A 15599-nucleotide genomic window follows, 5' to 3' on the forward strand; every position below is an offset into this window, starting at 1 on the left:
AAATTTAAACAATTTTTTTTTCTATTTTTATTTCTTTTTGTTTTGAGGGGGCTGCAGTCCAGCAGTCCAATAGCACGGGCCACCCCTGTATTAGAGGAAGAGCAACATTTTGAGCCAAATTCGGGGACAGTTGAGAGTTTTGGCTATGCCTAATTCTATAAAGCAATTTATTTGCATGTACCTCTCAACCTGCTAATGCAATAAATCTGGACAAGGCCAAATATATTGGGGGAACATAAACAGTACTAAAAATTGCTCTTGTATAAACAGACAGTTGATAGAACAGGTCTTACTTCAGCATGCATTTTTCTGAAGGTTATGAAGTCTGAAACTCAGTGTCATTATTTAGTGACTTAATTCCTAAATGATTTTCCAGAAAACCACAAATATTATGAGGAACAAACCAAAAATAAGAAGCAAAAATCTATTCATTCTGTGAAAATCTGGACAGTTGGGAGGTATAGTTCAGCTGGGGCTGTCTTTGAGATTGCCGCCCTTCCCCCTCACAAAATCATGGTCGAATAGAGCCCTCCCCCCTGCAGCCATTCCAATGATCCATTACTTGGCTATTTCACTCCATTTACCATAAACACTAATGTGCACACTGCTTTACTTCTATGATGATCTGGATTTCATTTGAAAGCTTTATTTTGCATTTTACAGAACAAACACTAAGACATCTGCTAAACAAAGCAACACAGTCTCACAATGAAAACAGGCTTTGCATTAAAAACTTCTCTGCCCTTGAAATGCACATTCAATGAAACAGCATTGAAACCCACATTCAAAGAAAATACATTTTGTCAGTGGCAGATAAAGATTAACTTTAGGCTGTTTTCAAATCATAGGCCCCTTGCACATGAAACATACATGTGGTCTTTGATACACCTTCCTGATTCCACTAAATGATATTCCTTGTACAATACAGTACAGTTAAACGGCATTTTAAATTTATTGTTTTGAACATTTTTCCAGTAAACAATGAAACAAAATGCATGCACCAATGACAAAACTACCCAATTCAGAACATTTCCATCATAAAAGTCTACTCAACCTTCTACAGTCCACCAGTATCAGTAAATATGCACAATTTCTGATGTAGTAAAAGTCATCTAAATAATTCCACATTAAAGAAATCTGTAACAATGAAGAGGTTGCTGCTAGCAAACAACTTTATATGTCACTGTTTATTCATCTACAAATAAAGTGCCTGTTGCCCTTGAGGAATAAATTGCCTATGTTGCATGCATTAAAAAAAATGATAAGCTAGTAATATAGCAATAGGGACTGTACGGCAAACTGATAACAGGTTCAGGTTCATAGTTACTACTCTAGGTATCTTTGCCAAAAATCACTGCAGCATCCACCCACTTTACAACACAGTACAGTATCAGCAATGCATATATCTACTGTGGGAGAAGAACCCACAGCCTTCTGCATCAAAAGCAAGTACACTACCTGTTGTGCTATTAATGCAAGCAGACTCAGAATAAGCAACACTAAAGTTTTGTTCCCCTGCAGCTCTCAGCTCCTTGTAAAATCTACTCGACACGCAGTTGTATCTCTGAACTTTGCAGCACAAGAAATCTGGAAAAAGCCGAAATTTATTGGGGGGGGGACAACCAGGGACACATTTTAAACATTGCTTGTATAATGTTGGAAAATTGCTAGAATAAAATGCTGTGTTACCACCATACATTTCACTGCCATGTCTTTAACCCAGGGGACCCTGTGCAAAACAGTTAGAGAAACATACCACTATGCCAAATCAGCTGTTTTGTAAAAGAGAGGAAGACAAACTTAAATGGCTACCATTTAGTGAATTCAGTTCTCAGCATAGCTGTCAACCTCTTGGCACAAAACACCTGAACAAGGCCAATAATGGGGGGAATACAGCCCCCAAACATATTCAGTGAATTCAGTTCTCACTATAGCTCTCAACCTCTTAGCAAAAAACATGTGGACAAAGCCAGTAATGGGGGGATACAGCCCCCAAACATTCCATGAATACAGTTCTCACCACAGATAACTCTCAAGCACAAATACCTGGACAAAGCCAATAATGGGGGAATACAGTCCCAAAAATAGGGACAAATTTCAAATATCCATGTTATAAACTTAGACAACTGCTAGAACAATTTTGTGTTACCATGTACTTTCTGAAGAATATGAAGTCTGAAATTCAAATGCCTGTTATTTTTTAAACATTTAACGAGTAAACTAGTCTGACTTGGAACAAAAGACAATTTTCAGCAGAGCAGAGAGAAATGCCAATCACATCTTTGAAAGATGAGAACATGCAGACACCACACAGAAGGCACCCCAGCCAAGAATCAAACCAGAGAACCTGTAGCTGTTAGGCAACAATGCTACCAGTGCACCACTACACTACAGACTTTGCAAGGAAAAATGTAGATACAGAAACCACAGATTTTATGAGGAACAGAACAAATATAAGGCAAAAATCTGCAAGTTTTTTTTTAGAAATGGTGGTGGATAGGGAATTCAGGTCCTTGTCACCTGCATCCAAGGTACAGGGCTCAAGCCTGAGTATCTCTATCCACCACCATTTGCTCTCTCTAGCCACCAGTATATAGTAACTGGGGCATTTCACACACACACACACACACACACACACACACACACACACACACACACACACACACACACACACACACACACACACACAAAACACACCTACCTACCTGATGTATGTCTCACCCAGCGACCAAACACCTAAATCCAGCCAGCGACCTGAAGTAATCCAAGCAGCAAAACCACCTGAGCAATCCAGCGACACGGAGCAATCCAGCCAGTGACCAAAACCTGCTACACCTACCTCCTGAATGAGCCCGCGCAATGAAAGTCCCACGAGAGCAACTCACCTCTATCAGTCCTGATTGGATCTGCCTGCAGCCGAAGCAGTCTGGACCTCCTCTTCTGTGCGGTCGTCCCCGCACCGATTCCTGGGTGCATTTGCAGCAATGATTGCTGGGTACTGGTCTATCTCTATCCGGACTGCTGATAAAGGCAGTCTAGACTCGTGTTTTTTTTTTTTTTTCTGTTTGTTTTTTAGTTTTAAAGATTTTTCTTTTTCTTTTTCTAGGTGGGAGGGCTGCAGTCCGGCAGTCCGATACCACGGAGCCGCCCCTGCAAAAGTGGGAGCAATACGTCATTGCACTGGCAAAGATGCAGTGTCTGTTCCACAAGTACTGGCCTTGACAAGACAAATACAAAACAAAACCAATGCATGCATCAGCACACTCAAGCTATGCATTACAAATGCACTCATTGGCTACACTGTGAATCATCACCATTTCCCTATTAGCCAGAGGGCTGGGCTGGGCACAGTCATTATCATTCGCACAAGCGGGAGGTACAGTGGAACTGGGCAGCAATGTTACCATAGGTGGAAGGGCTAATGGACTGTGAGGTGTCAGGGATCACATCCTCAGATAGAGGGGGTGCAGCTTCCAGGTGATGAATGCTGGCTAGGTGTATCATGTGGCCCTAAAGTGTCAGGTCTGGAGACAGATGGCACAGCACTTCAGCTACATGTGTGGGATCACCATGGGCCTTGTTGCATGGTTCTGGCAGATGGCATTCAGTACTCTATGGTTAAGCACTGGTACATGTTATTTGTGGTATGACTCCATGGAAGGGGAGGGGGCTGGTGTTGGACTATGGGACCCCAAATTTAATGCTCTGTGGTGAATGCCCACAGTAGAGCCAGATAAGCTTCAGCTACACCCAGGTGAGCATCCATGGCTGGGGTGGAGATCACAGTGGTTTAGGATTAGCACTAGACACAACCATGTAAGCATCCAGAGCAGAGGTGGAGGCAGCCATGCAGTGTGGCCTTCTTGAGAGCAATGTGTGCCATCTGTGTTAGAGCAGCTGTGTACACTTGCAGTGTGCAACAGTCCCTTGCCATGACCATTGCAAGCCATACGCAGCAGCTATAGGGATGGACTAATTGCTGATACTGTCTGCAGTCCCTGCAACTGTTGAAGGTCTTTATGTAGGCCATGATGCACACTCAGTGTTCTGATGTGGTATGACTAAGCCACTGTCTGGGCTTGGATCACATCTCTGCACATTTGCTGACTGATGCCAAGGGTATCATTCATGTCATGGAGTGTTCTTTTCTCATGGTGCCAAGAGCCATCTACACACCTCTCACCAATGATGTGTTTGTGCACACCTTGGAGCTTTTGTGTCCCTCCGTTGCTGCCTGCTTTGATGCTGACTATGGAAAACATGTTGGGCTGCCAAGGACAGGACATTCCACACTCAAATCAGTTGATGTCAAGAGATTAATGCTGGACCCCCCCCCCCAGCTGTGGGAAGAGTGTAGTGTGCCCTCCACTCTTAGTACTGTAACAGGAACAGAGTGTCCAAGGACAGTGTCAGGTACACAATGCCTTCATCAGAATCTACATTCTCACTGACATCATGGATATGCTGATTTGTGCTGGATCCTTTTCCAGTAAAATCCATGAATGTATACATATAACTTACCAATGTAAAAACTGGTACATGTGACTTATGACTGAGCAACAGACAGACTGCTGCATCCCAAGAATACACTTGTCCTGTGAGCATATACATACCTTATGATGCAGATAATCTCAGTTGTAGTCCTGATGACCCTGGGTGACAGAAATACTATGTCCTAGTAAATCACCCAAAAATGCTAGACAATGTCCTATACAAATACAATGTGCAAGCACTCAGCCACTGCATACCCCACAGACAATCAGGCAATCATACCTGCTGATGCAAGTGTTTAAAGTTGCAGCCCTGATGTCCCTAGTTAGCATAAATGTAGACTGGATGTGTGAGAAAAGCAGGCAGGAATGGCATGTTGCACTACCACTTAAGGCATCCACGACTGACACTATGGCAGTCACAACCAGCCTAGCTCCCACATATATAAATAACCACCAGGTATGTGGGTCCTCTCACCGTCTCCACTGGGGGATGGCAGGAACTTCTCAGCATCTGTAAGGACTTGCTATGGTGGAATACACCACTTGTGGTCAACCTATCCCCAGCTATGAGTGTTGATCATGGCACGGAGCATTGTGTCAGTGACCATGCAGCACACCTACACTTATGTCCTACTCTTATAACCCACCACAATGATGTCTCACACCAGTCCCTGCTAGATCCAGACCAGGAAAGTGTTGTCTTTTTATCCCTTTACAGGATACACGTACCACTTATGTGTACAGCCTGCAACAGCACCTCAGTTTCCTGCATGGTGAACTTCTTCAGGCACTGCCAGTCTTTTGGTGCCCGGATAGGTCAGGAACACCTGTGGGGTTTATATGTGGATATGTAGGACCGTCAATAACAGCCAACACCCGCCTCCTCAAGGTCCCCTAGTAGCCCTGCTGTGAGGTAACTGCTCTAACACTGTAACATACTGTGGCAGGTGTGGACATGTGAGCCTCATGTGATGTCCCCTACACCTCTGACAAAAGCAAGGTGTGTTTGGTGTAATGGAAACCCCCTGTCCTGCTGTGTGTGTGTGTGTGTGTGTGTGTGTGTGTATGCTATGGAAAACTGTGTAGGCACCCAACTAACAGGGCTGTGACTGAGCCTGCCTGTTGCCTGTTCTCTGGCTAGATTTACAACTACCAGTCCTGCCTGTTCCCTGTGCCACATCAGTATGAGTTCCCCCAACAGTGTTATCAGACCCCTGTCATGGTCAGTACAGTACACCACTATACATAGTGTCTGTAGTAGACATGCACCCTTCAGCAATAACTGCAATGCTAGAGTACATTACCAGTAATCCTGCCTGTTGGTACTTTCCTTATATATCACTACATGCTACTATCCACTTTTTTTTACTTCTATGTTGCTCACCGTAACATGACCTCTTACAAAATAGCAACCAAGATTTTTATGAGGCTGCATCAGGGCTGAAATAACCTTTGTCAAAAAAGGATTTGTCATGAGGGGAGACCCTGTCCTTATGGAATATTACATAGGGGGGTTGCAGGACAAGGCTTGAATATCTGATATTCTCCTAGCTGAAGTGACAGCTATCAAAAATAAAGTTTTCCAGGACAAGAACTTTAAGTCAAAAGTTGCAGAAGGTTCAAAGGGGAAGGAGATGAGAGACTGTAGAATCAAATGCAAATCCCATGGACTAGTGGGTTCCTTAAATGGAGGTCTTAGCATTACGGTTGCTTTTAAAAAGGCTTTACAAAGTTTATGAGACATAAGTGATGGACCATCAAAACCAACATGGAAGTTGGATATAGCAGCAAGATACACCCAAATAGTAGAAGCTGATGAGCCAGACTGATAGAGTAAGGCTAGAAAATCTAAAACTTTATCTACAGGTGCTGTATATGGGCCAAAACTACAGTCAAGTGACCCTTTAATGACTTTTATCCATTTGTTACGGTGCAACTTTTTAGTTGAAGGATTGTGGTGGGCTAGAATGATGCGTCAGACTGGGGAAGTGAGGGAGGAATGCCTGGCAAATATGGAAACTGGAGAAGCCATACAGTGAGCTTGAGATGTTGGAGATTTGGATGAACCATTCCCTCTGGGTGAGACAACAGGTCTGGAGCTGGGTCCAGTAACCAAGGTTTCCAAAGTAAGTGAGACCAAAGGAAGGGAAACTAGACTTGTCGAGGCCAGAAAGGAGCAATGAGGATTATTCTGTTCTTTGAGCTTTTGGCTTTCTTTAGAAACTGACATATTAGAAGAGTCAGGGTAAAGGCGTACAGAAGACCGTGGAGGGCCAATCGTGAAGGACAATGTCTCTTAATGACTCTCAAGGAGGGGAGGGGGTTAAGGCAAAGTAAACGCTGCACTTGTTGTTCAGAGGAGACACAAACAAACTGCAGCAAAGTTGGTCCCACTGATGGAACATCTTTTCTGCCACTACTGGATTGAGAGACCACTCATGAGAATGGCTCTGCTCAATTTGTCCGCAATCACGTTGGAGCTCCCTGGAATGTGCATTGAATTAGAAAGTGGATGGAAGAAATCGTCCATTGCCATAGTCTGAGAGTTTCTCGACAAAGAGGATACGACCTGGTTCCCCCTTGTTTTTTGATATACCAGACTACTGACATGTTGTCTGTTTGAATTGCAATAGTTCCAAAGGGGTGGGCATCTTGAAATGCCTGCAATGCTAAGAGCGCCACCCTCATCTCTAGAACATTGATATGCAAGTTGGTCTCCAGTCCTTCCCAGAGAATGCCCCCGCCCCCACCCTATCTGGGATGCATCTGTGGTCACAATGGCTTGGGGATGAGGGAGGACAAATGGACAGCCCAACAAGATTTCGCTGGAATGGAGCCACCAACTTAGGTCTTCTTTGCAACAACTGGTGATCAAAATCAGATGAGACATAGGTTGGTTTGATAATGACCGTTGGGAAGCCAGAAGCCATTGAAGAATTCACATGTGATATCTGCCTAAAAGGACCAGAGTAATAGAAGCTGCCATTGACCCCGGACCTTGCAGAATAAGTCTTGCAGGTACTTTATTGTTCTGATTGATCTAGTTTACTTGTGATCTGATCCTCTGGAGCCTTTTTAAGGGAAGTGATGCAATACCGGTGACTGTGTCGAGCATTGCTCCAATGAATTCCAGCTGCTCTGATGGTTTCATATAGGATTTTTTGTGACTGGCTCCCAGCCAAAAGCGCAAGAATCTTCTGGAGAGCTTGTTCATTTTATGTGGTAATACGCACCCTGAAGATCTAGAGGGCACATCCAGTCATCTTTTTCCAGGAATGGAAGTACTGACTGTACTAAGACCATCTAGAATTTCATTTGTTGGACTGATTTGTTCAACTGTCTGAGATCCAAAATGGGTCTCCAGTCCCCTGTTTTTTCGGGCACTAAAAGGAATCTTGAGTAAATTCTGGATCCTCTCTGGTCTGGTGGGGCTATCTGGATGACTCTTTGTTCGAGCAATTTTGGAATTTCTAAGACTGCTGCTTCCCTGTGACTTAGTGAAACGTCTGGGATACTCTTTTGTCTTCTTGGTGTCATTGAAAGGAGAATGATGTTGCATCTGGAAATGATCCCCTGCACCCATTTGTCCATTGTTATTTCTAGCCAGGCAGACTGGTGCAGCGATAATCATCCCCCAACTGCCTCCAGAGTTAGGCAATCAGGCCTACATTCAGGAGCGCTGGTAGGAGTTACCAGAGAAGGAATCTCTGGACCCCTGGTTCAGTGGGCCACTTCTGCAGTGGGGAGGGAGGCCAACAGGAGATCAGATATTTGCTTCATAGGTAGCCATCTGGCTTTAGAGTGGGCTGTGCAGTGATTTTTGTGCTGAAATGCCATATTTTACTGGAAACAATCTGCAGTGTGGTTGTATTTTTTTTTAATTTATGAGGTAATGATGGGTAGTTACTAATCTAGCAAAACTATCAGAATACCTTTACGAATGGCTGCCCTTGCTGGGACTGCCATATTGGTGAACTCCTTTTCTCGGCATGAGTGGATATCTAAGTACTGTATCTAACATCAACAACTTAACTCCCGACAAAGGGCTCCTGCTATATTGAAAGCTTCAGTAAATGCAATACCTATGTTATTCCAAGAAAAGGTATTACGTAAATGTCTGTGTTCCAGTGTCTTTAGGCTTTCTGTTAGTGGAAGGGTGGCCTAATGGTTTAGGTGTTTGCCTTACAAACACAAGGTGCAGGGTTTGAGTCTCAAAAGGGATAATTGGCTAGGCTTAAAATGGCTTGCAAGGGCAGTTAGCCTAGTACTAATCTATGAGTCTATGAATCTATGGAACAACATGGCATTTCTTAACTTTTTCTAGCCTACTATAGGTCACCTTCTATGTCCCCAGAGGACTATGAAAGATTTGTATTTGCTTACTAACCTACACACATAAAAAAATGTTTATGCAATCATTTTTTGATAGGTGATGTCAACTATCTAACAATTAACTGAAGCACCTACACTACAAAGGGTGGGCAACCCAAAAGACTCCAGGACTAAGTGCTGATCTCTTGTTAAAACAGTTAACCAGCCCACTGGTGCCAACATTTCTTGACTTTGTCCTCATTAATATTACTCTTACTAGCATTACCCTTATCGTATCCTCATCACTGTTCATATCTTATCACAAATCAATAATTGTCTTCTAAAGGACATCTAAACCCACCACAGTGAACACCTCTGAATTCAAGGGTTAAGAAAACAAACCTATTAAAACAATATAATGAGCTCTCAAAATTCAACTGTAAGATTTCCAAGCTTCATGTAGCCTCAGCCATCAATCATTCCTTCATATTTTAATCCTATCCAATAAATAGTACAAACTAAGTGGTCATCCCAGTCAGAAGCAAAAATACTGGGAAACGTAAACATAAACCTCTTTAGTAGAATCCCCATATTAATAAGTTCTATAATAACAGAAATAAGTTGAAATCGACCCATATTAAAGGCTGTCAAAAGATCAAAAATCTGAAAGTTACCATAAGGAATATCACAGCAGAACATGGATTAAAAATTAGCAATTTAAGTCAAGGATAACCAAATCCTTCTTCAACTACAGCAGACAAGAAATAACACATATTAATGCTCTAAACTGATTCATAATGGTATTACCCATTCTAACTTTAAATGTAATACTAATATACTCACAGTTAAATTTACTGATGACTTCACACCAGAAATAGTCAATGAACTTCCTGAAATATAAGCAACTTCCTCCCTTTCAAGTTTATTGTATAACGCCCCAACTGTACTCTCCAAAGCTAAAAGTACTGCATCTATGGATTCTGACAATACACCTGGTTACTTAACTAAGAGCACCAAACAAGCACTCTGTGAATCCCTGCTAAAGCTGCACAACTTAAGCACTGCCAGAGGGTATGTTCCTAAGGTATGAAAAATGGCTATCACTATGCTTCTCCATAAAGCAGGCCCCACCATCTCAGGAATTACACACCCATCAGACCAACAAGCCTAATATGGAAAGCCATGGAACGTATTTTACCAGTGTTCATAACAAATATTGCTCTAGATCTGCAACAATATACTTTTGTCAAAGGGAGATAATATCTATTTAATTCAGTAAACTTCTTTGAGAAAGTGACTGAAGCTGCAGATAGCAGCCATGCAGTTCCTACAACATACATTAATCTGGCCAAAGTATTTAAAACTATTTCCCCAGACTCGAACTATAAATGTGTTTAGATGTCTAAATGTAGAGTGTTGTGTTGAAAGATGTACTGCAAACTTGCTGGCAAATAGAAATCCCATGGTTAAAGTTGCAGGTGTCAACTCAGAAAGGAGAAAGATGCCTAATGGCATATCCCAGAGCTCAGTAGTGAGGACACCTTCTCTTTGCCATCTACTTATTGAATCTCCATATCACTAATCCAGACATAACTACATTTGTTGATACCTGCAAGCTGCATTTTGACATAAATTCGAAACTGTACAGCAAGGGATAAACCATACAAATAAATGTATAGTAGAAATCGGCTTAAATTAATTGCAAAGAAGTGCAGCATTGTCACAGCTGATAAACAAATCTCAGCACATGCTTTTAATACAAACAGTTGTCAGGGATCTCAGCACCCTTGTTCATCTCCCTATGCTTTGATCACCAAACAGCAACAGTAGTCAGGAAATCCTTGTATCTAGTCTAAATAATAAATAAAGGTATCTTATCCAGGTAAAATAAATCATTATTCCTCAATACTCTGTTCGGATCAGACCAATTACAAAACACAAATTCTACTTTTACTGTTTATATATCCAAATACATTATATAACTATGAAAATACCAGAGCTGCTTAACTGAAAAGGTCAAAGATCACTGGACTAAAGACCTTCAAATATCAAGACAGGCTTGAAGCTATATCCCTGAAGTCTTATATTTTGTAGACTCGGGTATGGTGTTCTATGTCTGGCATTCTATGCTGTTACGGGACCAGCCTTCCTTGATCTCCCTACACTTCCATATAACAAATGGCTCCTAAGCATTTCAACCAAGCACTTAAATTTCCATTAACAAATACATAACAGAAACAAAAAATCTGCTGCACAAAAATGACTGAGATTTTAAAGAGTCACCAAATAAAAAATGGGTATATGCTTTTGTCAAACGACTTCATCATCTCTAAATAAATAAGTCGAGCAGAAGAGACAATTTATTAGTCAACAGTTCCCCATTTCTGGAATAATCTTCCATTACATTTAAACAAAGCAATAACCCCATTTCTTTTATGGCACACCTTTGATTGAATGGGCATCATTAAATTCAACCCAGGTCAGATTATTTTGCCATTCTAGAAACAGAAACTGCCCTATGAGGGTGAACACTAGCAAGATAATATCCATCCAAGGGTGGACTGGGCCTTCTAAATTCAAGGAATCGATGAATCTGTGATGAAGAACAAATTCAACTACAAATAAATACATAAATAATAACTATTTATGGTGCCTTTAACAAAAGTCAAAAATATCCAAAGTAACGCCTCTGTTTGTTTCCCCCTGGATTTTCACATTCTACCTTTAATGCAATTTGACCTGCTAATATTTACCACTTACCTGGTCCTTACAAATTTTACCAACAGCAAAATAAAATGATTTGGGGTTAGAGAAATAAAGACCAGAAACGGCAGCAGCAGGAGTCATGGCCAGGGATTCTGTAAGTCTAATTCCTGTAAAAAAATACACAGAAATGTTTTGTGAGACGTGATTGCCAAAACACTGTTTTCCACTACAAAATACATTCCTCCCCACATTGCTTGATATATAACCTTAATAATGGAAATTTTACATTAAATCAGTCTAAGCCCATCTTTAAATTTTTACAACAGAATAATTAGTTATAATGGTGATTACTGTAAAGACACAATATGTGAGGTATCTATCATACATAGCAGACACATCCTTACTTTATCAGTTGATCTGTGAAAGGACCATTCAAGGTAGGCCTGGATTCTTCACTGGGTAGGTTTTCACCAGCACAATTCTGTACTTTCTTCTGCAAAATCCCACATTTGCCTACATGAGCCCACCATTCTTCATGCACAGTGTGACACAACTAGTGGTCTACACAAGTGCATGGTTCCTCAGAGCTCACCAGTTCATCATCATACAACATAATCTTGCACATGAAGACAAACAGTGAAACATCTGACACTTTTAAACAAGTAGTATAAAAACTGTACATCAGGGAATTCCAACAACAGTGGTTGGTTAAGATGATAATTCACAGTGGAATGGAGCATGGATATTTTTGCCCCATGAAGAAAGGACCTTGATGTCACATTTAACAGATACATTGTTACTGTAACAGATGATCTGTCTCCTTGATGGACCAGTGGTTCAACTGAATCCCAGGCCAAATAAATTCACAATTACAGAACTCAACAGTGCAGAGTCCTGACATTCTCAGCTGCAGTAAAGGCAATAATTCCTGACAAATCCATGTATGAAGACAATGAAGACCAAGTTGCTCTGGGAGAGATCTCACCACAGGAGGCATTCCTGAAGCAAGCACTGCAGGCAGACCCTCCACTAGTGGAGTTAGCATTAACTGCAGTATTAACCAATAGGTGACTACATACTCAATGATAAAAATAATGCAGTAAACAATCCATTTGGAAAGTGTCTACTTGTCAGCATTAGTCCTCTCCACACGGCACAAAGAAGACAAACAAACTAGATCATACTTATAAACATATACTGCTAGTGCATGCCTATGGTGTGAAAGGCTCTCCTATCTCTTGGTTTTAGTCACCAAAAAGAAAACAGGGGGGTTAATGGACAGGTTTAAGGACAATTTCAAAAAACACCCACTGAAGCAGACAAGATTTCATCCTGAAGGACAAACACACATCTTTGTGAAAGACCACATATGTTTTTCTACATGATGGACTAACCTCTGATGTCCTATAGAAAGATATGATGAATACCATAAACAGTATTCTCCAGGGCACAAATGACAACACTGTCAAGCTAGCTATTTCAAATAGTAGACAGGTAAGCCTGTCAGGCATGAAGTTTGAAAGTTCCATTCAGCAAAGGGGTTCTTCAATGGAAGGAACATAAGAAGCATTCCTTTAAGGAGCTGCTTGATAAGCTGGAGATGGGTCATAATACTGTCCCTCCAAGAAGTCACGAAATACCGGATACATACCTTGACCTTGGAGTAACTGAGATTCAGGTAGCTGAGAACCATCAAGATCACCTTAAACTGACTGAATGGTGCGATTGTCCAAAATAAGAACTATTTCCACTTGGGAGATACAGGCCTGCCAAGAGGAAGACTTCCTAGTACTCTAAGTAATCTCTGGGATCCCATTAGCAAATATGGCAGTGTCAGAGAGTCTACTTCAGAACCCAACCCAGGACCTGAGATGGAACTAGCTGTCACTTCTACCATGGGTGGCATCTTTCACTTGGGCTGGGAAATTTCCTGTCTCATTAGAAATTTCAAAGTCTGGAAACTAGCAAGACCTCATCACCACCTCACGTAACTGTTTGGCTAAGAATTACCACTTAAAACCTTAAAAAGAAAAAACTGTCTCAGCAGGAGAAAACAGGTCTGTGGCTAATCTACAAGGATGCTACCATTCATATCGAGCAGTATTACTTGATGCATACTTACAGAAGGAAGTGTTTGTTTGTACCAGTACAAAATATAAATTAAAAGATTACAGATTTCAACAAAACCATCCTGCCATGATCCACATATTATTTCCAATGGTCCCTAATGTTTTATCTCTCTGAAGAAGCAATCAAAGTGCTTGAAGAAAGGGGAAATCATTTGACATTCTATCGCAGTAAACAAGAGCCCAAAAGGTTGAGCAGACAGTCTCAAGAGTGGATGAATCCACTTTGAAAAACTTGCTTCCTTCGTCTGTTTTAAAAATACAAGCATTAAAATAAAGTGCAGATGTTTTTCAGTCATTGCAGAATGAAAGAAGGGGAACTTCTATAAGTGATAGAGCAGACATATTATGCAAAGCTTTGACAAAGGACTTATTTTAAATTGTTACAGAAAATAAAGGGGGCGTCAGCAGACTTAGAAGTTGGAACTTTCTGTTTCTGACAAAGACAGTGTTTTTTTTTCGTTTTCTGAGACAGTGTACTCAGTACAAGGCTACCTTTGGATCCAGTTAAAACTTTTCAGGGATTATACAGCTGCTTTGTCTATTTAAAATTGAAAGTATGCATAGTTGTGTAAGTAAGCTGACCACAGCAATAGATGTTTGAATGACCTCTGCTTACAGTAGCCTAAGCTATATGGGTTATATCCTACTATGAGTATAACAGCTGGCCATCTTTCAAAGCTTCAGGACACCTTCCGCATGCCCAAACCATTAGTCAGCTTGAGATGAGCTGACTAAAAGTCAGGTTTGGGCAGCAAACCCTTCAGAGCTTTCATGCCAATAGAGATAGGGAGGCTAAGGCCCAGACTATGACAACCTTGAAAAAAAAAAGGTGGGGGGTGGGATGGAGGGAGATAGCAGTTACTGCAGCATGATCATTTGAATACCTACTGTCATGGTAAATTTACTTACACAATTATACTATGTTTTTCATACTGATCACTGCTGCAGTAGCCTAAACTATATTACCGTATTTTGCGGTAAATAATACCTTACCAGAGAATAAGGCCTAGTATGGTTTGCCAGGGTGGTCGTGATATAAGCCCTACCCCAAAAATAAGCCCCAGTTAAGATCATCAATAATACACGATGGGCATGTTGAATTATAAAATAATAATATTACTGACATCTGTTGACTAATCCAGCCACTGGGGATGCACAAGCCAGTGCATTTCTTTGTGCCGGTACCAAGCCCGGATAAATGGGGAGGGTTGCGTCAGGAAGGGCATCTGGCGTAGAATTTTGCCAAATCATGCATGTGGACAACAGTATAGATATACATACTGGATTGGTCGAAGCCCGGGTTAACAACGACCGCCACCAGTACTGTTAGCTAACAGGGTGCTGGTGGAAATTGGGCTACTGTTGGCCGAAGGAGGAGAAGAGGGGTCAGGCATGCCAGAAGGCAGGTAAAGGCTAGGACTGTGGTAGTGAGGTTCGGAACTTTGAATGTTGGCAGTATGACTGGTATAGGGAAAGAGCTAGCTGATATGATGGACAGAAGGAAGGTTGGTATATTGTGTGTGCAAGAGACCAGATGGAAGGGGAGCAAAGCTAGGTGTATCGGAGGTGGGTTCAAATTGTTTTATCATGGTGTGGATGGGAAGAGAAATGGCGTAGGGTTTATCCTGAAGGAACAGTACGCTAAGAGTGTTTTGGAGGTGAAAAGAGTGTTGGATAGAGTGATGTTTATGAAGCTGGAAATTGATGGTGTAATGATGAATGTTGCTAGTGCATATGCTTCACAAGTTGGGTGTGCGATGGATGAGAAAGAAAAATTTTGGAGTGAGTTGGATGAAGTGGTGATGACTGTACCCAAGGGTGAGAGAGTGGTGATTGGAGCAGATTTCAATGGGCATGTTGGTGAAGGGAACAGAGGGGATGAGGAAGTGATGGGTAGGTATGGTGTTAAGCAAAGGAATGCAGAAGGTCAGATGGTAGTGGATTTTGCGAAAAGGATGAA

The 15599-nt window shown here is 41.6% G+C and overlaps 1 protein-coding gene across 2 annotated transcripts in view; it reads right to left on the bottom strand.

Moving 5' to 3' along the window:
• The window catches only part of MTR (5-methyltetrahydrofolate-homocysteine methyltransferase), a 1755520-nt gene that overhangs the window by 68458 nt on the left and 1671463 nt on the right, over positions 1–15599 (bottom strand). For both annotated transcript variants that reach the window (XM_044059073.1, XM_044059064.1), the window contains exon 32: positions 11565–11677. In XM_044059073.1, coding sequence (XP_043915008.1) covers positions 11565–11677 — 113 coding nt within the window. The remainder of the gene's footprint in view (positions 1–11564; positions 11678–15599) is intronic.

This window comes from Protopterus annectens, chromosome 1.part2, assembly GCF_019279795.1.
Source record: "Protopterus annectens isolate FY-2018-M chromosome 1.part2, PAN1.0, whole genome shotgun sequence".
NCBI lineage: Eukaryota > Metazoa > Chordata > Ceratodontiformes > Protopteridae > Protopterus > Protopterus annectens.